The sequence below is a fragment of the Cupressus sempervirens genome, chromosome 10, assembly GCF_028749045.1.
Source record: "Cupressus sempervirens isolate cs-2001-9-10 chromosome 10, ASM2874904v1, whole genome shotgun sequence".
Taxonomy (NCBI): Eukaryota; Viridiplantae; Streptophyta; class Pinopsida; order Cupressales; family Cupressaceae; genus Cupressus; species Cupressus sempervirens.
In genome coordinates, this window is record NC_143127.1 from 512,087,546 (window position 1) to 512,113,565 (window position 26,020).

The window sequence follows — 26,020 nt, forward strand, 5'->3', positions numbered from 1 at the left end:
ATTCCCGCAGCCAAATGGACCTGAGATTTGATGCCAAATATTTGTTGGTCTTTGTTGGTCACTTGCTGCTCTCTATTGTAAAACTGAATCCCTAGGCAAGAGAAAAGGTGCCAAACAGACATTTTAAATGATATAAAAAATCAATTCAAAACGATGCCCAGACGGTTATAAACATTTCACTCATTTCGCAGCCTTGGACGTAATCACTCTTGCATTGGTCCCCACAGTTCCCTGGCCTCGTATCAATTCAAATATTAACCGCCAGAAGATGCATATCAGATAGGAATCGGAATCTTTAAGAAAAAAATAAAAAATTTAGAATTTTGGAATATTTAGGAACAAAGAAAAGTGATGATTGTAAGGATAGGCTGGTAGATGGAGTTTGAGTGTAAATTGGCTCAATGGTCGGTAGTTTACCAATGGTCATTAGCGACAAGATCTGATTTTCATACAGGTCCGTAGGTATCTCCCAATACAATAAATCTGATACCGGGATTCGAACCAGGGACATAGGAGAAAGGGAGAGAGATGGAGAGGGAGTTGTTATTGCCGGATGGAGAAGCAGAAGTAGAGGAGGTGGGGAGATGGCAGGACCAAATCACTGTGCGTGGTGTGGTGGTGAGTGGTCTGTTGGGCGGAGTGTTTTGTGTGATTACGCACAAGTTGAATCTGACGGTGGGAATCATTCCTTCGCTCAATGTGGCTGCTGGCCTCCTCGGGTTCTTCCTTGTCAAGACATGGATTGCCCTGCTCTCCAAGCTTCAGATATGGACTACCCCTTTCACCAAACAGGAGAACACCGTCATTCAGACCTGTGTCGTTGCCTGCTACGGCATCGCTTTTAGTGGTAAATCTCCATCTAAACCTTTCTCTCAAGCCCTTCCAAATGCTTTATCAGCTTTTCATTGCTCGTTCTCTCTGCTTGATTATTAACACACTCTCGTTAGCCACGACCAAAATCTTATCTCTTCAATATTTGTTTCAAAGCTGATCGTTTTGTACGTCAATGTTTTCTTATTTTAGATTTGCGTTTCCTTTCTACTCTGTAAATTATCCGTTTCGTCACGTTCTTTTTGAACTTCCCTGCAGCTCTTCCAACAGTTCTTTGATACTAGAATGTATGAAAGTTTCTTCTCAACCGACAGAGACTATTCACGGACTTTCCAGAGCTGGTCTACTCAGGAACTTTTTTCAAATTTTCAATTTTAAAGATATTGTTTTTGACTTTTCTGTTCCACGCTTTTCGTTCGTCTTTGTATTAGTGACCTTACATCTTGTGGTCACATCAGGGTCCTCTCATACTATTCTGGAATGTATCTTGTTCAATTGCATACCTTTAAGCGTCTTGCCTCTCCGTGAGCTTTCTCCTAATGGCAATTATGCGTTATGTCGTTTGATATTCTGGAATATATTTCGTCAAATCTTCACTAGACAATGTATTGTTTGTCCGTGACATATCAATTACAGCGAATCCCATGAAAGCGGATTGAGACATTCCCGCGGTTGTTCAGCAAGAATGGTATCCTGGAGATTTGTCAAAGAGCGTTTATTGAAAACTAAACTAAAATGAACGAAACTTACTAATGTGCATGAGAAGCAACGATTGAAAGAATGCATGGAAGTGGGAAAATTCTCCATGAAGAAACTGTGATACTCAATTGAGATATTTGTATATGATGGCCCGATTGGAGGACTCGAAGACAACATTGGTTTGCACAACGAACTAGGGATGTCCACGGAGTAATTTAAACAATTCAGTTCATGATTCGAGATAGAAATAGCTAATTTTTAAAAGTATTTTAACAGAATAAATGGAATACACACACAAAAGGACTTGCACAATATTGGGACAAAAAGGATAAAGAGGCCTAGCTAAGATAAGGAAGTCCATCTTGGGCGAGTCGTACAGAAGCAGACTGGACCCTGCCTTGGGGCAAAGAAAAGTACTGGCAATGAGACTCACTTCGGACATGTGAAAGCAACAAATTTCTGGAAATTGCTCCTGATCTGGAACAATGGCAACTGATTATAAAAACACCAAATCCGGAATTTATATTAAAATTTTCTAATGAAAGCCAGAGTAGCCAGAAACTCCTCTGACCCTCCTCAGGCACGCGTATTTCCTCTATCTGATTTGGGATACTTATCAGATATAGCTTGAATACAACGATATGTCGGATACTGAACCCACGTGCATTCAAAAAACCTACATTTTTCAACTGTGCCAAGTACTATGTGATTTGATTTTTAAATTTTTTTAATGAAAATCTTCCCTAATTTAAAATAAAAAACTCCAGTCATGTATTTTTAATTTTTGTTTTGTTTTGGTATAATCAAAACCTACACAAAATGAGAAAGGCCAATGAAATGTTTTTCTATTTCAGCAACCTAATTTTTAAGTGTTACCTTCCGGTGCAGCCCTACTATTTTTGCATATTGTAAAGTGTTAAATTTACTTATAATTATTTACGTAGCATTTATGTCTCTATATCAAAGAAACGTGAATCGGAATCGGATCGGAATCGGCAAGGCCGAATCGAATCGTGAATCGGCAATGAATCGGCAATGAATCGGCGATGAATCGGCAAATTTGAAAAAACCCTTTAAATTTAAAGATTTTAACAATTTAAAACTTATTTCATGCACCCTTTATTGAATATAACTTAAGCACACTATAACATCATCAAATAGAAGTTAAAACTTAACATACATAAACATGAAACATAAAATCCATCACATACGTAACTATGTTATCTAAGATTCTAAAATGTAAATTGTAGGCTAGCTGAAGTAAATAGAAATCAAATGATCATAATGATTTAAATCATAGAATGTATGTAAGATGATCCATAAGACATCAAATCATAAATTTATGTAAGAATCTAAGATGAAGATCCATGAAAGTTTGAAACCAAATGGACTTCTGATCTCTTTGGTGCTCTTCCTTCTTGCCGGTTGGAAACCTATGGATTCTCTTTTCTCTTCTTCTCTCTCACTCTTCCTCTCTTCTACTCATACTAAGCAAATAGAAGGCTCTTTAGGGTTATAACAAAGAGGAAAGTCAACTTAGAAAGCAAATAAAACATGTGTTTTTAAAAAAAAATTGAACTTTCTATCCTTGCTGCCGCGGCCGATTTCTGGAGATTCACGATGGCGATTTTGGCGATTTTTGCCATGAATCGCCGATTTTGGCGATTCAGGCAATTCACAAGAAAAAATCGCCACCAACGATTTCTGATTCCAAAAAAATCGGGAGCCATGAATCTTATCGCGATTTCGGCGATTTCATGGCGATTTTTGGAACTATGCTCTATATTGCTTTTGAAGTAATGATAATCTTCTCTGATAACTCTGTGATTTTTATTAATGTCATACGCAGCTGTATCGATTTTGTGGATCTTGAAAAATGATTGTATCTGTATCCGTGTCCATGCAACTTTGATGAAAGCTGGTTTACAGATTCTAATACAAAATTTAAGGTCTAGATCTAAAGTCCTTAGAACTAGATCTAGAGCTGATCCATAGTTGTAGCCGTTGGGGTCTAGATCTAAAGTTGTTAGGGTACAAATGTGAAGGTCTACCATTTCAACTCAAACCTTAAAACCAAAAATTGGAAGTTTCTGAATAACATCTTGAACATTTGAACAACAAAAGGAAACTGACTCCAAGAATTGAATAAGAATCTAACATACTTTCTTATTATCCAAATATCATTAGTGATACAAAAGAAAAAAGAACATTCTTGAGAAAGTATGAATGCTAATTTTGGAGGGTAGTATGGGTATGGACACCAACTGTAGATGCATTTCTCCTAGGGTAATATTTGCTCTTAGCTCAAGTTATTGTTCTTATTGGCAAATGAGGTGGTGAGGGCAAGAGAGGATGGTCTCCAAAACAGTCGGTTGTGTTCTCATTCTCATGTTCAACCAAATTTAAAAGAGTTATGGATGGTGTAAGAGGTTGGTTATTGTGGTTTACATGGGACTTGAGATGCCTGGAATATTGTATCAAAGCCTTTTTCAACAGTTCAATTCTTATGACACTTCTAACATGTATTCTCGAGTAGTATACTGACTAGAATAGGAATTTCTATTGAGGAGACTTGCAATGTATTAGACACATGATATTATGATCTATATGAGGTTATGGAGCATTTAACTTTTGTTGCACACAAACCATGTTTGGATAGAATGGTTGAAATTGATAAGCATTGGGATAAAGCTATATTTACAAAAAAATGTAATTGGTTGATTAAGAGTTACTCATGTTTGTAGTCAATAACCCTGCCATTTTTGTTTGTTTATCAACATCAAACCAATTTTTTTTCTTGTCAAGTTGTAAATTTATTAGATCATTGTTTATTTTTTCTTTGCTCAAGCTGGAGTAGTACTAGGATGGGTGAACTCCTAGGAAGTCCCGGTGCTTTTAGGAAGTCCCGGTGCTTCACCTCTGTGAGCATCACCTAGATCCAATGAGTGCTTAGTGTTCCATTTATTCTCATAAGAGATGGGTTTGTGTGGACCACTACTCATGAAACATGAGTTAACAAGTTTTACTCGAAAAAACAAACAAACGACATAGTTGAATCCTGATAGCAATACCACAATTTGACTTGCTGTGGAAAATATTTCCTACTTATCAAGAGATGAAGAAGTTCCTTGACTAATTTTAGCTCCAACATTGAAGACCAAGAGTAACAATTGCACAAGTTTTCATTGGCACAACCACATCGAAAGGTTACCCATATTGAAGAGATGGCCAAAACAAGACCAAATTCCACCAAGAAAAGAATAGCAAGTGATTAACATTATAGCGTGCTTTTTTAGTGTCTAAACCAATCCGAGATGACACATAATGGTAGAAAGATAGATAGTGATCTACACGCAAACAAAGAACATATGAAATCATTCCCAGGTGTGTTTTAGTATCCCTTTGCCACCATAAATTTTTACCCCAAATTTAAGCAACAACAAACTCAATGAGAAGTTGCACCCAACAACTAAATGACTTTAAAACTGTTATATCCCTACTGGGATATTTGATGACAATTTCTTCACAAATAATTTTCAGAAATATAGCAAAGAATCTGTATGCCATTAACCAACAGTGCTCATATAAAATATTCAGAATTGTTATTGTATTATAATTTTCAGCAATAAAATGACATGATAAAACATCCAATCTTAAAAACAATGTCAACAATCAGATTGGAAAACTATAAAACGCACCTGTAACTCCAAGTGTGAACTTTAATGTGAATTCACCACAGTTGATGTTGAATCAGGTTTGCGCCCTATTCACCACGAGAATCCTGAAAGGGTTTTGTCCCCAGGTTTTGAAATTGAAAGCAACAAGCTTCCACTTTCTCGAAGATATCCAAATCCAAGCATGTCTAAATGAAACCAACTTTCCTCCTTTAAAGTCCAAGGCCCGACTCTTCGTCTTTCCCTACCCTGAATCCTTTCCTTCTTGCCGTTTTGTCTCTTATTAGCTCTCTTTATAATATGTAATTGACCACCTATAAATCTATATTAAGCTCCCATAAGCCATTTTTAATATTTTATGAATTTGACTAATTTTTTCTAATGTCCCTAAAAGGGGACATTACAGCCCCTTCTGCTTGAGATTGCTTGTCGACAAGCAATCATGAATCCAACAATTATCCCCGGATCCCATATAAATATGTCAGTAGCTCTGCATCCAATCTGGAACCACTGAGATAACATCTTGTCATACTGTTAAGCAAGGAGTGCAAGTGCAACTCATCTATCCATACCTGAATAACACTGCTACACCTTTCTGCTGTGCTACTCTGATTCTAATTCCTCCAAGCCCCAAACTGTGTAGCAACTCGTAGTAAACCCCAAAAAGTAAAGCACTTATCCTGTCAACTCCTGGATCCCAAATCAGTCTATGCATCTAATCTTGGGAGTAGAAATAGATGTGTATCATCCTACCATATTCTTGTAACAACCATCAGAATGAGTGATCCACCCAATAGATACCAAACACACCTCCAATATGCATGACAACTAACCCAATAGGCCTCTAAATATCACTGTTATAAGATATGCTAGCTCGAAGTATGATGCCAAAGGTGTCACTGTGCTCTTATATATGGAAGAAATCTATCTCATGTGCGTTATCTAACACATAACCAAATTTCCGCAAATGCCCATGTGACTCAATCACTCCTGAAGCCCAAGTCAAATCTGAAAATGTATTGGTAGACCAAACAGGGCAACTATTAATAACTACAGTGTGGATGAAGATAAAATCATCGCTCAATAGATAGATAGCTGCCACATCAAAAGAACTCAATATCAAATCTGAAGTTGAACTGTAGTTGCCTTCATTATGCATCAAAGACAACTCTATACTTTCTGGTTCACTACAAGAGTCATCAGTCAAATCATTCTCTTCATCAAAGGAATGAGCATTATCACATGAAATTTCAAAACTGATTTCACTCAGTTTTTTCTCATCCTCACGTGGAAAGATTGTTACCTTGTGACATTGTGAAAGCACATAATTGCTGTTGTAAAAATCAGATTTCTCGTGGTTTCCCTTTGTTATGTTTTCATCCCTCGCAAGCATAATTTCTTCTAACCTTGGAAGAACTGTGATAAATTTAGTCTCTTGGCTGAAGCTACATTGAAATCCGCCCATGAAATTTGTAATGCCAACTTTTTCATGGCTGCATAATGGAGTATCATAGAAACATTGATGATGGAGACACAACCCAAGAACAGAATGGACACAACAGAAAAGGAAAATTATATTAACTGAGAAAATAAGCTAGTACAAATAGTATAGAGAAAATAAACTTCAGAACATGCCCTAAGGGCTTACAATAGCATAAATCTGGAGAATATTTCTCCTTTTAGCACCTCCTCTCAAACTCCACTCCGAACTGCCTTTTACAATGCCAGAAATCTCCTTAAATAGACCCCGGAGGGTTAAGGACTAGGAGTACATTCTAGAAAGTGCTAGTAGGCATCCACCGACGAAATAGAAGGTTCCGGAAGCTGTGTTAGAAGTCGGTGCAAATCTAGAAGAATCCAGAAACGGTAACCGAACTTCCGGGAGGCATAACTTTTGAACCGTAGCTTCGATTGACGAACCGTTTACATTTTCGGAAAGCTCTCGAAGCGCTCTATAGCCCTATGGATAAGCTTCGCTCGTCCCCCATTTTTCGACCCTTTTCGAGGTCATTTAATGCCCCAAACCTGACTTTGAAGCATTCTTAGGAGGTCTCCAAAACTCGAAAAACTGCAATAACTTTCAAACCGTGGGGCCTATTGACCTGATTCTTTTTCTGGAATGCTCTAAATCATGATTACATTCATTTGGCCAATTCACACCTTCTAGTTTACCGAAATGATGGCCCAAATACATGCTCCTATTTTTTCGGGATTTTCAAACGCACTGATAGTTGAACTATGAGAGTTGGAACCTTTATTTGAGCCAAATGGGTATCCAAAAATGTAAAGACATGAAACAAAAACTAAGTCTAAGTACATTTTTTTGGGTGACACAGGATTGCCCTTATACCTCTGGATGCTCCTGCATCAGACACCCAGGGTAGATTGAAAAGTGACCCTGTCACTTTATGGATGGTAGACGAAATCCCAAATGGGAAACCTCAGCTGCTGAAATTCAAGTTGAGTCCTCGATCGGCCGTCCTTTCCATTTGACCAAATACTCTTCATACTGCCTGTTTCTGGTACTCCTACCCACACGATGATCTAGAATGTCTTCTATCTCCTCCTTCTTAGAAGCAGGAATTGGACATGGCTCTAAAACCAGCTCCTCATCTGCACCATCATCATGATATTCTGTTAAATCTGCAATGTTGAAGATGGGAGAAATGTGAATACCTTCTGGTAGCTCCACCTCATATGCATTTCCTGAGTCATGTTTCTTCAAAATTTTGCAGGGGCCAAATTTCTTCATTTTCAACTTGTTGTAAGTACCAACTGGAAATCTTTCTTTTCGTAAGTGCACCATGACTAGATCTCCTACTTGGAATTCCTTATGTCTTCTCCTTTGATCAGCCCTAGCTTTATACTCTTGATTCATCTTGGTAATGTGTGCTTGAACCTCCTCATGTAGACGCTTGATATGTTTAGCAAATTTCTCAGCTTCAGCACTTGTCCTCTCCCCTTGTTCTATCTTCCTCAATTCTGGTGCAGTCCTTGGGCTATTCCCATATACAATTTGGAATGGTGATTTTCCAGTACTCCTATTTATAGAGTTATTGTAAGCAAACTCTGCTTGTGGTAGAATCAAATCCCATCCCTTGGGCTTATCCCCAACTAAACATCTCAACAAATTGCCCAGACTTCTGTTTACCACTTCTGTTTGGCCGTCAGTTTGTGGGTGATGCGTGGAACTGAATTTCAAGTCTGTTCTCAGCTTTTTCCACAATGTCCTCTAGAAATACCCCACAAATTTAGTATCTCTGTCAGAAACTATACTCCTTGGAAGACCATGTAGTCTTATCACCTCTTTGAAAAACAAGTCTGCAATATGGACAACATCATGAGTTTTGTGGCATGGAATGAAATATGCCATTTTGGAGAACCTATCAACCACCATGAATACTGAGTCATTACCCCTTTGTGTCCTTGGCAATCCAAGAACAAAATCTATACTTATGTCCTCCCATGGCTTTGATGGAACAGGAAATGGCTGATATAGACCAGTATTGTGACTAAACTCCTTGGCAACTTGACAAACCTGGCAACTCTGTACAAACTTCTTCACATCCTGTGAAATTTGAGGCCAAAAATAATGTTCTCTAAGAATGGCAATGGTCTTATCTCGACCAAAATGTCCTGCCATCCCTCCACTGTGTTTCTCCTTAATCAGATTTTCCCTCATGAAACTCCTTGGAATGCACAATTGACTACCTTTGAACAACATGCCATCCTGAATCAAATAGTCTAACCACTTGGTTCTATCTACAGCAACAGGTTCTTTACAAGCTTTCCATGCTTCAGCAAAATCAGGATCCTCAGGGTACAAATTCTTGAGTTCATCAAACCCAACTACTTCAACCTGCATTACTGTAAGCAGTGACTGTCTCCTACTTAGTGCATTTGCAACCCTGTTAGATTTTCCACTTCTATGCTTCAACACAAATGTATAACTCTGCAAGAATTCTACCCACTTCATATGCCTCTGATTCAATTTACCTTGGCTATTTAGGTACTGTAATGCCTGATGATCAGTATACAAAACAAATTCCTTTGGCAATAAATAATGCCTCCATTTCTTTAAGGCCTGAACTATTGCATAGAATTCTTGATCATAAACATAATACTTCTTCTTTGCATCATTCAATTTTTCACTAGAATATGCAATAGGCTTACCTTCTTGGCTTAATACAGCCCCAATAGCGCTACCACTAGCATCACAATCCACCTGAAACACTTTTCTAAAATCTGGAAGTGCCAACACAGGCTGTTCTGTTACCTTCTTCTTCAGCAATTCAAAACTTCTCGCAGCTGCTACAGTCCATTTGAACTCTTTTCTATCCCCTCTTATTGTATCAGTTAGGGGTGCACATATGCCACTGAAATTCTTAATAAACTTTCTGTAAAAACTAACCAAACCATGAAATGATCTTACCTCAGTAGCAGACCTTGGAGTAGGCCATTCCAAGATGGCTTTTACCTTTTCCGGACCCATTTTGAGACCTTCAGGTGATATAACAAACCCCAAATAGACTAACTCCCTTTTTGCAAAGCTACACTTCTTTAGATTAATTAACAGTTTCTCTTCCCTTAGCCTTTCAAGGACACTACGAATATGCAATAAATGTTCTTCCAAAGTCTTGCTGAAAATTAAAATATCATCCAAATAGACAATAACAAATTTTCCCAAGAACTTCTTAAGTACCTCATTCATGAGCCGCATGAAGGTGCTTGGGGCGTTCGTCAATCCAAAGGGCATGACTAACCACTCATAAAGACCCTCCTTGGTCTTGAAGGCTGTTTTCCACTCATCTCCTTCTCGAATCCGTATCTGGTGATAACCACTCTTCAGATCTATCTTTGTGAAGTACTGAGCTCCACTCAAGCAGTCCATAATATCATCCATCCTTGGCAAAGGAAACCGGTACTTGATGGTGATCCTATTTATAGCTCAAGAATCTGTACACATCCTCCATTCTCCATCCTTCTTTGGTGCGAGTACTGCAGGTACTGCACATGGACTCAGGCTCTCTCGAATCAAGCCCTTCCTCAACAACTCCTGAACTTGTCTATTTAGCTCCTCTGTTTCAGAAGGAGTCATCCTGTGAGCAGCCTTGTTCGGCAAACTAGCCCCTGGAATCAGATCTATCTGATGACTGATTTGCCTTACTGGTGGCAATCCATCTGGAACATTATTAGAGATAATATCTCCAAACTCCCCTATTAAATCTGAAACTTCAAATGGTATTTCACTACTACCTTCTTTATCTTTCCTAGGAATCAAAGCATAGCACATATGCTGATGTTTCATGCCATCGAAAAACTTCCTTCCATCAACAAGACAAATCCTAGCACTGCTACATACCTTTTCACCTTCCTTTTTCATGGGCTTCAATTTGTGGCGAACTCCATCCTTTGTCAGAGAGTATGTGTTTGCATGTCCATCATGCACTGCATGTCTATCAAACTGCCACGGTCTACCCAACAATAGATGGCAAACATCCATCGAAATAACATCACAGAGAACTTCATCATGGTAACTCCCAATTTTGAATTTTACTAAACATTGTTCACTTACCAGGACCTTATGATCATCTTTTACCCAAGAAATCTAATAGGGCTGGGGATGTTTCTCCCTCTTGAGCTTCAGCTTAGAGACTATCTCTTTTGATACCAAGTTATCAGTGCTACCACCATCAATGATCACATCACAACATTTATCCTCACACTTGCATCTGGTACGGAACAAACTCCTCCGCTGTCCTGGTTCATTTTCACTGCTTAGTAGGACTCTTTCATTTACCAAGGTCTCTCCTCTTTCTGCATCCTCTGAATGTGATGATTGTGCATCCTCATCCACATGAGCAACCCTAGCTTGGCCCTCAGTTCTCCTATCTGTCCTTCCTTGTCGTTGAGGGCATTCAAAGGCATGATGACCTTCTTCATTGCAATGGAAACAGGTACCACGGAAGCCTCCTCTTCCTTGTCCACGTCCTCTACCTCTTCCTCTTTGATTTCCAAAGTCTTGATCATGGGAGCGGTTGAAACCCTCATTCCTCTGGTTTCTGCTAGTACCCACACCTTCATTTTTCTTTTGGGTTTCATTGCGGCCTCCAGATGATCTACCGCTTCCCCTTCCTCCTTGACCACGCTCTCTTTGTCTTCCTTCAAACCTTTTATTCAGCTTCTCTTCAACTCGTAGGGCAAATTGGTATGCCTCTTCAACGCTGGTCATTCTTACTAGACTTAATTCCTCCTGGATGCTAGGTCTCAATCCATGGATATAAGGAGCAACCTTCTCCTTATTTGCTTCTGCATGCCCCGCTCTAATCAAGAGTCGGTAAAATTCCTTTGTATATTCTTGGACTGATCTTCCTGCTTGCTTTAACCCATGCATCTTCTTAAACAAATCAAGCTCGTAGTCCACAGGAATGAACTGCTTCTTCAATTTGTCCACCATGCGATCTTATCTTGTGATCTTCTCCTTTTCTCTTCTAAGTCTTTCTAGTTGAACCTCTTGCCACCAAATTTTAGCATGGCCTTTCAGTTTGGCCTTTGCAAACTTAACCCTATCTGGGTCCCTTATATCCTCATACTCAAAGTATTCTTCCAGTTCATTGATCCAATCGATCAACTCATCTGGTTTCAGATTTTTTGAAAATATACCCACTTCAATTGTAGGTCTTTTCCCAAACTTAGTAATGGCCCTAAAAAGCCTTTCCTCTACAGGATTCAGAACTTCCCCGTCAACTTCCTCTTCTGGTCCCATTACTTCCTCTTCATTGTCATCCTCACTGTTGTCACCTGCGGCAACATTTGCTCCTCTACGAAGCTCCTCTTGCAATGCTTGTACCTGCCTCTGGAGGGCTCTAACCTCCTCAGGATTAATAGCTCTGGCCCTTCCGCCACGCTCTCTTCGTGGAGGCATCTTCTAACTCGAACCCAAAATCACACAGTCCTGGTGCAAACTGCCGTCTACACACTCAGGAAAACCCGCTCTGATACCACTTGATGGAGACACAACCCAAGAACAGAATGGACACAACAGAAAAGGAAAATTATATTAACTGAGAAAATAAGCTAGTACAAATAGTACAGAGAAAATAAACTTCAGAACATGCCCTAAGGGCTTACAATAGCATAAATCTGGAGAATATTTCTCCTTTTAGCACCTCCTCTCAAACTCCACTCCGAACTGCCTTTTACAATACCAGAAATCTCCTTAAATAGACCCCGGAGGGTTAAGGACTAGGAGTACATTCTAGAAAGTGCTAGTAGGCATCCACTGATGAAATAGAAGGTTCCGGAAGTTGCGTTAGAAGTCGGTGCAAATCTAGAAGAATCCAGAAACGGTAACCGAACTTTCGGGAGGCATAACTTTTGAACCGTAGCTCCGATTGACGAACCGTTTACTTTTTCGGAAAGCTCTCGAAGCGCTCTATAGCCCTATGGACAAGCTTCCTTCGTCTCCCATTTTTCAACCCTTTTCGAGGTCATTTAATGCCCCAAACCTGACTTTGAAGCATTCTTAGGAGGTCTCCAAAACTCGAAAAACTGCAATAACTTTCAAACCGTGGGGCCTATTGACCTGATTCTTTTTCTGGAATGCTCTAAATCATGATTACATTCATCTGGCCAATTCACACCTTCTAGTTTACCGAAATGATGGCCCAAATACATGCTCCTATTTTTTCGGGATTTTCAAACGCACTGATAGTTGAACTATGAGAGTTGGAACCTTTATTTCAGCCAAATGGGTATCCAAAAATGTAAAGACATGAAACAAAAACTAAGTCTAAGTACATTTTTTTGGGTGACACAGGATTGCCCTTATACCTCTGGATGCTCCTGCATCAATTGACCATCTAAAGTTTTGAGTTCGTCTCCTTGCTGCTCCTTTTGACCTTCATTAGCATAATGTGCCTCATTAGGATGGAGAACGGTGGAAACACTGTGCTTCCTTTCAGGCTCACAAATGGTATTGATTCATCAACAATCTTCACCATCTCCATAGTCCTAAATTTAGTGTCATCTTCCTTGTGAATGACTGCAAGGGAAGTCTGATTTTCAGCTTTGTATAATGAGTAGCAAGTCATGCTCAACTGCAGACAAAGTTCATCCACCTCTCTTTCTGTATCTTCCGGAAAATTTGATAGCAAGATCTTTATCCCATAACAACTGCAAATAATCTGATTTCATCCTTTCAAGAGCTTGTTTGATTGTGTGCAATTGAGTACTAGTGATTCCACATGAATTTCCCTTTTACCTCTTATCAATTTGAGTTTTCCACATAAGATCTTCAACATATTTGTGAGACTCATTTGCCCTTGTTAAAACTTGTACAACCTTCTCCTCTATGACCAACACTCTTTCTTTCAAATCTTGCAATGATAAAGGCTTTAGCTCAAATTCATCTAGGGTGGATGGGTTGTCACACATTAAGCTTTTTGATTTTTTCTCAATTGTGAGAACATTATCTTCATCACACTTCATTAAATTTATAGAACATGTCATGCAATCTTTATGTGACACAAATGGAACAACGTTATGATCGTCTAAGGAATCCTCAAATGAGTTTCTCTTCTCACGCGTATACTCCTCACCTTTGATGGTTGCTTCTTCCTCCACATTATCCACCCTGGCTGATTGGAAATCATTAACCTTTGTGCTTTCAGCATGCCTGGTAAGAGGTATATTCAAAGTTGTATCCTTAACCTACTCATAAGTCATGGCTCTACTTTCATTTGCAACTCTTCCTCATCGTCACTCAGCTGCGATACATCCTTTGATGGAATATTATCATTGATGGATCAAAGAGTATGCATTATAGTAAAACATATATTGAATCTATACCATAAGTGATACCATGACCCATGGCAAAGACATCAAAACTTGCATAGTCAAACAGCTCAAAAGTTAAGAAGTCACTTAAGGTTGTTAACACTACAGGATCAATGATTGAACATAACCACAATAAAAACTACTAGAACAGTAATCCAGTGTGTGCATTGAAGATAGGTCAAATAAACAAACAAACTCACATCAGTTGATATACATACAGCCACGATATGTATCTAGAAATTAAACAGGGAATTGCTTTGAATATGAAGGCTCATATACAAAGAAACAGCAACCTCATTCAGTGTAGTGCTGTAAGAGTTTTAACTTTTAAATGTTGATATACATCAAATTCCATAGCATACATAATGTATATTACAGGAGATTGCATACAGTCTGAAGAAGAAGTGTAATCAGCCATAGGAGAGCTGACACATTTTAGAAGGATAAGAATATTTGTAAAGCATACCTGCAATTCAGTTTCAAATAAAATTAATGAAGCAACACAGAGACGGTGGTCCCAGCCATAATATAGAAGAAGCCATGAAAGTAAAAATATAAATAGTAGCGTGTATAATGACAGCACCAGGAGGCCTCAGAGTTTATGAACTTAAAACTGTAAATTACAGAAGAACATGGATGTCATCGAATCCATGGTAGTCTTTAGGTATACAAAAATAATATAAATACATCTGTGCAAAATTAGACAACAGTAACATGAATTGAGAATAAATCAATTACAAAGGTCAATAAAACTCCAAATGATGAGATTGTGTGATGAACTGCTGCATAAGCCAAGAGTAAGGGAAGTCGCGAAAGAGAAGATTGTCAGAGGATTCCACGATGGTGCCAAAACAATGATTTACCCATCTGAATACATAAATGAATAAAAACATCTATCGTGACACAAGGATGTGAGTCAGGAGATGACATGGAGATATAATTAAATTGCAAGTAAATATTCGAGCATTATGTATGCTGTTGAGTATGTGGAAGGCTACTACATGGAAGACAATATGCTTGCTGCTGAGGACGTCATAAGAAAATAAGGAAGATGGGTGCAGGTGTATATACATCAGGCAAGAAAAAAAACTTATACATATACAAATCATCCACAAGCTGTCACAATCCATGGAATGCAATCTGTGAGTGGTAGAGTTGGGCGTTGATGCAACCCGACGGAAATAAAATTGTTTGTGTTTTTAAACAAAACCAAATAAGATTGCACAATATAATTTTTTTTTATAACAATAATAAAGTTATATTATGAAAAGGTGCAATTAAAACCTATAGTATGTTATCATGAATTACGAAGAGTTATATCTATTCAAAATCGAAAGACACATACGTTCATTTTTTTTTTGTAAGATATAAAAAGGAGAATTATTTTGGAAAGTAGAGACAAGACAGCAATTTGAGTGAAAGGAGAAGTAAGGGAGCAAGATAAGATATATATATATATATATATATATATAAAGTGTGCAGAGTTAAAGGAATTCGTTGGCTGACTTCAAAGGAAGAGGATTTAATAGTATCCACTATCTGTTGTAAGAGCAACAAAGATAAAAGTGGAAATTCAGTTTTAATTTCAGAAGTGAAGTAGGTGCTTTGCTTCAAGGTCGGTGCCTTCAGATAGTGGGAGTTGCAGCTTCCAATCGGTTGGTGCTTGTAAAAATAAAGGTTGGAACCTAAAAAATATTGTAAAAGATCAAAGTGATATAAAAGTAATTAATTTGCTGTGGTTTTCTCCGGCATTGGGTTTACACGTAAAAATTGTGTAATTGTGTTCATGTATATAACTGTTCATTTCATCATTTCAAATTAATTGTTTGGATAAAAGTTTTAAATTGGTAAATTTATTATTAAACTAATCACCCCCCGTCTCAGTATAATCATGAGCTCTTCAATTGGTATTAGAGCTGGTTCCTTCATTAAAAGCCTAACCGCTTGAAAGTAGATCGAAAAGAGCACAATGGGTGAAATCTTTCAAAACAAAATGCCAATGTTTGATGGGACGAATTATGCTTACTGGAGCATAAAAAGGGAAACCTATCTAATTGCTATTGGATTCAATGTTTGGCAATCAGTGGTAGATGGTTACACACCGCCAACAAACCCTCCAACGGATACCCCTAGAAAGAGAAAATGTGAAAATAATGCTAAAGAAAAACATGCAATCTTATGCAATCTTGCCGAATTGGAATTTGCAAAGGTCATGCACTACTGCCAAGGACATTTGAGACAAGTTAAAAAATGTTTACTAAGGAGCTGATAATGTAAAGAAAGCAAAACTACAAACTTATCAAAGCATATTTGAAAGTCTCAAAATGAAGTAGGATGAAAATGTTGCCACTTTTCTTGATTGTATAGATGATGTTGTCAACTCAATGAAAGCCCTTGGTGAAGATGTGAAGGAACAATTAGTAGTAGAGAAGATCTTAAGATCATTACCTATGAAATTTAATTCCAAAGTATCTGCAATAGAGGAGAGGACAGATTTAGACACTTTGACAAAAGATGAATTACACATGATCCTTGCCGACCATGAAATGAGAATCAAAGTCGATGAACCAAAGAAGGAAATAGCATTTAAAGCATCAAAGAAGAGTAAAGGCAAAAAGAAAATGTCAAGTGAGAGCTTAAATAGTGAATCAGATGAAGAAGCAGCTGACTTCATGAGAAAGCAAAAAGGGAGAAAAGGAAAATACAAAGTAAGATTCAAATGTTTTAACTGTGGAAAGCCATGGCATTATGCATCCAAATGTCCCTTTAATAATAGTAACTCTAGTGAAGATGAAAAGGAGGCCTTTTGTAGAGAGCAATTATTACCAAAAGTTAAAGAATATCATACAACTATTATTGTCAGACTCACCAGTATACCATACCACAATGTTACCCTAATGGAGGCGAGGAACAATTTTATTTTATTAATATCACCAAAAACATGAATGTACAATGTCCAAGTATCAATCTGCTTATAAAAGGGTCGGTTGGTTAGAAACCAATAGACACACTCCCTGCTTCCTTACCTCCTAACACAATTAGTAAATACTTAAATTACCGAATGCCAACTACAAACCAATTGCCGACTACATATACCCCCCCCCAGAAAAAGAGTTGTCTTCCAGACGATGACTAAAACAACTGAGAAATGTTTCAAGAAGAAGGATTGGAGGACATCCTCAGACTTGGAGTGCCTCGCAAGCGTTGCAGCTCCTACTCCACCGTTTTCTGTTTAGTACGAATGCCCTGAAGTACCCACAAAGTATCCATCTTTTTAGCTTCGGTCGTTGCCAAATTGCCTTCGAATTCAGCTCGCTTCAACTGCCAACCTGCTAACAGAGCAATCTTTTCTGCCTGTACTTGCTTATGAAGACATTTATCCCGTTGGGCTTCCAAAAAAACACCCCGAAAAGAAGTCTCTATAGCAGCTAGAGAGGCCATGAGAGGAGAGGAAGCAACTTGGGTCTGAGAAATGCTAGAACGACTAGTCCAAGTAGTGGCAATATCTTCCTTACTGTATTTACTCTGTTCTAAGAGACCCCAGTCTGTGTAGCAGTCAGCTCGCATGAATTGGGCTAATGCTGTAGTCGCGGCGAGTACACCCTCCAAGTTATAGGACTGCGCATGCCGAAGGAGTTCCTGGGTAGAATGCTCCATAGCTTGTAACTCCGTAAGAAATCCTTCTACCTGAGCTACAAAAGAAGCTGGAACCAAAGGTTCCTCATGCCTACTCTATATCTCCACCAATTCCTCAAGCCGCGAGGGCACAGGGGATGACACCAACCCCTCTTCTTCTGTGAGGTCCCTCCTTGTATATAATTATCAATACGAATGCTCTGTTAAAACCGGTATAGGAGATTGGAAATAGATATGAAGTAATGCATTTATTGTGAATGTCTTAATGAAGTTTAGAGTAGATGATATATCCATGTTTTAATACTTGGTGATTCAAGAACTATTTCATCACCTCGACTGTTTAAAACATTATTTGTTACTAACAATGATGCGAGGTATTTTCACCTGATAATGAGGTTGTCGATTTTGGTACCTTGATGATTAAGTTGTATGCTTTCAGATAGTTCATTTTACCTTATTAATGATGTTTATGATGTTTAATTATATGCATGCCTAACGATGATTATTCTAATATTTCAATCTGAATTAATGAATAAAGTATGTTGATTATATAATTTCTAATGATTAAAGGTGTATAGAAATAAGAAAGGATTATTTAAATGAAAGATTCATGTTTTGATTTGTGAGGCCTCGGCCCACGGCCCAATCCATCGTAGCATAGATGATACATTATTATTTTGATACTTAGGACTCGATATGTTGGGACACTATTTGATGCACTGAACATTATTATGCTATTTTGTGATGTGTGATGCCTTACTTTTAAATATTTGATTTTTGTCATTTAATGCTTTATGAACATGTATGATGATGAAGAAAATGAATGCAGAACTAACACTTGATTATGCAATTTTTATGGTAAAAAATATGAGTAGAATGAGATAAACATTTGATTATTAGGAAAATGGATTTTTTTTTTAATTTACATGATTTTTTTGATACGTAATTTACATATATGCATGTGATTTCTTGAACTACTGATGTGTGCAATGAGTGTGCAGGATAGTTAGTCGGGAAACCTAATGGAAAGATGGAGCTGTACCCCTTGTTAATTTGTGCCATCTTTGCATTATCTTTTATTGAAGGTTTTATTTGGTCTTACTATTCCCCTAGCTTTTATTTGTTCCTATTAAGTTTTTAAGGCTTAAAAACATTAAATTTAAGTACCCTAGGGGTAAGGGTATGGGTTGGGAGTACTTTCCACTCTCTTAGCCTCCTTGGTTGACTTTTAGGGTCACACAAAAACCCTACTTTTGGTTGATTGCGAAAATTGATGTTCTCCTACATGAGTGGGTGACTCAAACTCCACCTTGGGGTTTATCTAAAGTCTATTTGAGTTAGAATCATATTTAGATGGATTATGGAGAAGTTTTTGGGTTGTTACCCAATCTCTAGTTTTAGAGAAAGTTTGAAGATTGAAGGAAAAAAAGGGAAAAGCTCTTCTCAACTTACCATTTTAACATAACATTTTGTGAAGGAAGGAGTTCTTCACTCCTTGGATTTGTTCTTCATGTTGTTCATGCTTGAATCTTGCATAAGACATTGTGTTGTTCTTTGTTTTTGCTTGCTTGTGTGTTGGGATGGATTTGGGGGGTTTTAAACTTGTTCTTGATGCATTCTTATGCTTGTCTTGATGATTTGTTTTTGAGGGGATTTCATGGGGATTGTTTTGGCATTACTCACCCTTGGATAGGGAAGAAGTGGCCATGTACGGGGGAAGGGCCTTAGTTGGACCTCAATGGTGTAGAGTCTCCTCTCATGGTGTGAGGAGGGAAAGAGGGTAGGGTGTATGGGCCCCTACTTGTCATCACGTACCTTGTTGATATTGAGAATCTTGAATATTGAAAGGAATGAAAATCCTTGTGGTAATAGCCTCGAAAGGGCCTTGTAGAAGAATGGAAGTTCTTGATGTTTTAGCCCCGAAAGGGCTATGTTATGGTATGGTGATTGATGTCCCCCATTAGAAAAATCCACCTCCCCCCTAGTCAGGTCCTATGTTTGGATCTATTGTGTAAAACTGGGTTGGGGTGCGTGCTTGATTTGCTCTTGATGTTGTGATGTTTCACCGTGGATCAACTCTTGTCTTCTCCTTGTTTTCCTTGAAGAATTGAAGATATGGGAAGGAAGTACTTGTGAAGGTTTTGGAAGAGATTTCATTTGAATTGTAATATTATGTAATTGGATTTGTGTAAAATGTATTTGAATTTTGATGCATTGGCAAAGACATCAAGTTTTCTTACTGGTTCTTTCTCGATGGAGCCTTGAACCAGGTTGAGTAATGGAAGAAAAAAAAAGATTTGAGTATTGTCCTTGCATAAGAGAAGTTTCATTGTATCATTAAAGTGTGGTTTCAATAAGTTTTTTCATTGTAATTTCGATCTCAAATTGGGAATGAATCACATGGTTGTTTAAAAGGTTGTTTTATATTATGGTAAAAAAAAGAAAATTCTACTCCTTTGTATAAATGATGGAAGGATATTACTCAAAGTATGATCTGTGAATGCTCCTACATGAGTTCAAGTGCGGATTGAATGACAAATATAGTCCTTGGATTAATCTACTTTAGATGTGATAGAAATTGCATAGAATCCTACCTTAATTATCTAATAGATTTAAGAGATGCACTATTAGTTTTGTAAGCCATATGAAACTTTAGGAATTAAAATTCTGGGGTAATATTAGCAATATGTTAGATTTTCAAATTATGATCCAACTTAAAGAAAATTAATCTACCTTTACATACCACCCCAAAGAGAAGATTCATACACAAAAAAAAGGAGAACAAGAAAATTTCCAGAACACCCACCTACAAGATACTGGAAATTGTATGAGAGAAATAATTTATTCCCTTGCTGAGACAGAATATACCTTTTTGATTTCCTTAGGAAAATAAAATAAAATTGATTTCTAAATTTAATTAATATCTAAATGAGTTATGAGTAATTGAATAGATATCCTAGAAGACTATCTACATAACTTTAAAACATAACTCATACTCTTACCTTGAAAACTTTATGCACTTAACTCCTATTCTACCTCCTCCACCCTAGGCGATTTGACAAGCTTTCATGGGTTGACTTGGAGTGTAGCGCATACCCATGAAATCTGCCATGTCAGTTAAGTTGGCAGATGTATTTAGAGGCAATTTGATTGGGGAAGGGATACATTAAAGTTTTCCCCCTTCATATTTATATTATCACCTAGTTTTTCTTCCTTATATCCCCCTTGTCTTGCTAGGTGTGCATCTTCTTGGGAGGAAGACAAGACAAGTGCAGGTCTTGGATCACGTGCTGAGTCCTTTTGGGGGTACGTGGGTCCTTGAGCATTTAAGGGATTTGTATACTTGATGATGATAGAAGATCCCAAACCTTATACTCCATAATTTAATCCCCCCTTGCCTTGATTGTGTCTAAGCGCACCTTGCAAGGAAGAGCTGCCTTGGGCAGTGTAGATTTCCCTTGGGACAACACGCAGCCTATTGGGAGGCTGCCCAAGATTGTTGGGTGTGGGGATGTGGAGCTAGGTTAGTAGGTAGTATAGGGTTAAGTTAGGTTTGATTAAGTAGTGTTAGTACTTGTTAAGTTAGGATCAGTTTAATTAAGTTGTAATAAAGTCATTTAAGTTGTTTGTTTCTTTTAAAGGATAGATAAGAGTTAGTTGTTAGGAAAAGTAAGTTTTAGTTGTATTATGATAATGATAATTGTTAAATTGTTAGAGAGTAGTGGGTTTGGGGGTTAGTTTAGGTTTTGCATTTAAGTGTCAAATTAGAATAGGTTAGGTTTTGTTGGTAGATAGTTTAGTTTATTTTATTTTATTTTGTTTTAGTTTATATTTGTGTTATTTAAAGAGTTATTGAATTTAGTTCAATTTCAATTCAAAGGGTGATTTAGTATAGTAAGAAACTAGATTGAAGTTCTTTAAGAATTTAGTTAGTTTTAGCTTGATTTAATAGTGTAATTTAAGTGTTAAGATTTAAGTTATAAGTTTAGTAAAGTTTTTAGTTAGTCTAAATTTCATGTGATTATGAGTATTATGTTTCTTTTGTATATTAGTTATTATAGTAGGTGTTAGCTAGAATAATGATATGTTAGATTTGGTCGAGATAAATTAGATTTGTTATTAGTCAAATATGTTTGTTGAGGTGAAGGTTAGAGAATTTATTAATTAGATTAAATTTTAGTTATATAATCTTAGCTGTATTACTATTATTATCATCATTAGTATTATTTTTGGAATAGATCATAGATTTAAACGAGTTAAGTAGATATGAGAAATTTGTAATTGTTAAGAAAAAAAAGGTTGACGAAGATAGTCTATGTTATATTTTGATTTTTTTTTAATGTCTATTTTCATTTCTTATGTAATGAACAATTAGTATACTTTAGAGTAGATAGTTAGTGTGCTTTACTGTAAGTAAGTTGAATTAGTACTAGGATAGGACAGTAGTAAGTGTAGAGTTGATATTAAGCCGTTGCGAAAGATTATAAAGTTATGTTAGTCGGTTTATTTAATCTTTAGGTAATTGGATTTGTTTGTACTTACACAGTTTTCTGAATGTTAATAGTTAAGTGTTGATCAAAGCGATGACACGTTAGATCCTTAAAATTAATTGAATTCAAATTATTCAAACAAATTAAACAATTTAGCAACGAATGTTCAGATCTAATGATCTAGTTCTAAACATTGATTTTTAAAACTTAAATGGTTATGTTAGGTCCTTGATAGGAGGACCCGTGTCTCTCATTATACCTTTCCCTATCATGTGCAGGTGAACATATTAAACTTAGTGGTGTTATTTATCTTTAAATTCTTCTTGGTAAAAAAAAAAATTGTGTGCGTTTTTGTCCTTATATTTTGGGCATGACATCTTCCAGCAACTTGTCAGCCTCTTCTAAAATAGTATCTACTTCTACCATTATCACTTGAGTACTGGGAGAGGAAGGGTCCTTCGATTGCTCCCTCGCAGCCGACTTACAACGAGATCCATAGGTTGGACCACTTCTGGCCCGAGAGATGTCTGTAGTCGTACCTTACAGTGAACTTGTCCTCTTACATCAATCACCTTGGTGCGAGTATGCTGGTCTGGCGAGAGAAGGGGCTTGATTCTAGGAATAGATAGCTTAGAGGCCCCACTGTCACGCGAGTATGGTGGTGAGTATTCCCGCTTGTCACGCGGGTGACCCGGGTTCGGTCCCCGGTAATGGCGCAAAAAATGTAGAGAGTAATTACTACCAGAAGTTACAGAATATTATACAACTATTACTGTCAGACTCACCAATATACCATACCACAATGTTACCCTAATGGAGGTGAGGAACAGTTTTATTCTATGTTGCTAGATTTGTCCCCTGTTGCTCGGATTCAGGTCTGGATTCGTCCTTGGGTTTGCTGCAGGTTCGGGCAAGGTCCTTAGTTTTGACTGTGGATTCGTCCGGGTCCTTGCTGGAGTGAACCCAGAAGAACCCACAATGAACTCGGGGCTAAAACAACTTTAAAGAGTGTGTTTTTTTAATTGTTTTCTCATGTAACTCTCAAAGGAACTTAATAAAAAATATTTCACTCATCTAGTCCCTTATGTCAAGGAGGAGGACGATGATATAGCAGCATATGAGACTAGTGGAACTAGTTTGGGTTCCAATGATGAAGAGATATAGTTGTAGCTGGGGATGAAGCCATTGAGCCCTCATTTTATGATGATCCATTTGACCCTTGAAGGGCATTTGATGCTATGATTATTGATAAACTACTAAACATTTGTCATCTATCATCATGTTTCAAACTTTATTATTTGATGAGCTAGTCTTTGTTTTGCAATTTAGTAATTCAATGTATTATTTGATGAACTAGTCTATGTTTTGCAATTTCATTTTGCAATTTAGTAATTCAATGTATAATTTTCTTTACAATCATGAAGATAGATTAATGAGCGAGTATTTAATGTTTTTAGATTCAGGTTAAAATAGGTTTTGAAGGGACCCGAAACCCTTTGGCATGTGGCATTGGTCAATGATCAAGCAACAATTGTTCATATTGTGAAATGACCCTGTTTTGCAACTATGCATGTTTCTCTTCTGTGTGTGTGTCTATATTTATATATACACACACACACTCACGAACCCACCCACGAACCCAAATGGAGAAAAAAAAATTTGCTCGAACCCGTGAACCCGAACCCTAAACCCAAACCCGTCCCCGAACCCGAATCAGCAACTTAGGTTTTATTTTATTAATATCACCAAAAACATGAATGTACTATGTCCAAGTATCAGTCTGCTTATAAAGGGGTCGGTTGGTTAGAAACCAATCGACACACTCCTTGCTTCCCAACTACCCACTAACACAAGTATTAAATACTTAAATTACCGAATGCTGACCACAAACCAATTGCCGACTACACCTTCAAAAAGAAGAAATGGAAAAAAGAAAAACAAATTTAATAAAAAAAACAAATTTCAAAAGAAGAGTAAAAGGAGTTTTTACTCCAAAAAAGACAGCAACTCTTCAGATGAAGATAATGAGGATTGGCCAAGTGATGAGGAGGATGAAGTTCTCTTTATGGCTGAAGCTGACCTAAGTGACAATCATGAGGATGAAGAAAATGATGTTGCTCTTGAAGAAGAACTCAATTATGCATATAAGGAAAATATCAAATTAAAGAAGAAAATAACCATATATAAAACTGAATCCAAAGGGACACTATAAACATTAAAAACTCTTGATATGGAAATGAAACAAGTTGAAGACAAGCTGAAGTCCAAAACAGAAGAGTGTGCCAAATCGTAACTAGAAGTCGAAAAATTGAAGAAGGAATTAGAGGAAAGTACCATCAAACTAAAGAACAGTATGGAGTATGGAAACAGTTCAAAAATCCTAACTGATATCATAGACATTCAAAAACCCTCTTCCAGCAAAACAGGAGTTGGTTTCAATAGAAATTCAACTAGTAACAATTCCTTCAAAGGATTCATCAAAGAAGGTTGTAACATAGCTGAAAATAAAACACCAAAAGAGGAAAACAACTTAAAGAAAAGGATGTTCACAAACCTCATTATAAGTTCCATAGTTACTGCTCTTCTTGCAATCATTTTGGGCACAAAGCAATAGAACGTAGAACATCAAACCAACATATGAATGATTGGAAAAGGCCATATCATAGACAATATTTCTCCCACACCTTCAATGGATATTATTACTCTTGCAACAAGTTTGGTCATAAATCACTAAATTGTAGAAGAAAAGAAAAGGACACTTCAAATTTCAAAAATCAAAATTCTTTTGCTCCGTTGGTTGATCTTGATATTTTATGTTCACATTGTAATAACTTTGGACATGCTGCTCACCAGTGCAGGACAAATTTTCCTTATAGATCCAACAAAGAAAGAAAATCATCCTAACAAGTAGGCTTGGAAAAATAAAGAAAAGTCACTATTTGTTCAAATAGCTTTACATGCTCAAAATAAGAAAGATAGATGGTATGTTGACAGTGGATGTTCAAGGCACATGACAGGGGACAAAAACAAATTCATTTCATTTGAACCAAGTAGTGATAGATCCGTAAAATTTGTTGATAGCTCAAAACGGAAAATAAAAAGAAAAGGAACTCTTAGTCTAGACCATGGAAAATCTAAAACAAAGGATATCCTATATGTAAACGGACTAAAAGAAAACTTGCTAAGTGCAAGTCAGCTTTGTTATCAAGGACATAATGTAATAATTCATCCTAAAGGTTGTGAAATTAAGGAGGATGGAATATTTATAGCTAATGAGAATAGAACAAAAAATAACTTATACATTCTACAAGAGATGAAAAATGGGAATTGTTCCTTGGCTCAACAAGATGAAAATTGGCTGAGGCACAAAAGATCGGGGCATTTAAACTTTGACAACTTGGTCAAAATCAGTTGTAAATAAGCTGTAAGAGACATACAAAAATTATCAAAACCTACAAACACCATTTGCAAACAATGTCAACTAGGAAAGCAAACAAGAAGCACATTCAAAACTAAGGAGTACTCTACATCAAAGCGACTTGAACTTGTGCATTCAGATTTATGCTGACCAACCGGGACAAAAAGCCTTCAAGGAGAGATATTTCATGTTATTTATTGATGACAACTCTAGGATGACTTGGGTAGCCTTGCTAAAAGAAAAATCAGAAGTAGCCTTTCTAAAAGAAAAATCACAAGCACTTGACAAGTTCAAAGTCTTTAAAGAAATAATTGAAAATGAAACGGACACAAAAATAAAATGTCTTAGAAGGGATAGAGGAGGAGAATTCACATCACAAGAATTTGATGTGTATTATGAAAATAATGGAATTAAAAGACAACTTTCAACACCTA

The 26,020-nt window shown here is 37.1% G+C and overlaps 1 protein-coding gene across 1 annotated transcript in view; it reads left to right on the forward strand.

Annotated features, from left to right (window-relative positions):
• The first annotated feature begins 287 nt into the window (after nt 1-287).
• LOC149534906 (putative metal-nicotianamine transporter YSL6) overlaps nt 288-26,020 on the forward strand; it is a 238,663-nt gene continuing 212,930 nt past the window's right edge. Inside the window, exon 1 of the mRNA XM_089807875.1 lies at nt 288-847. Within this exon, the coding sequence (XP_089664001.1) occupies nt 529-847 (319 nt within the window). The 5' untranslated portion in view covers nt 288-528. The remainder of the gene's footprint in view (nt 848-26,020) is intronic.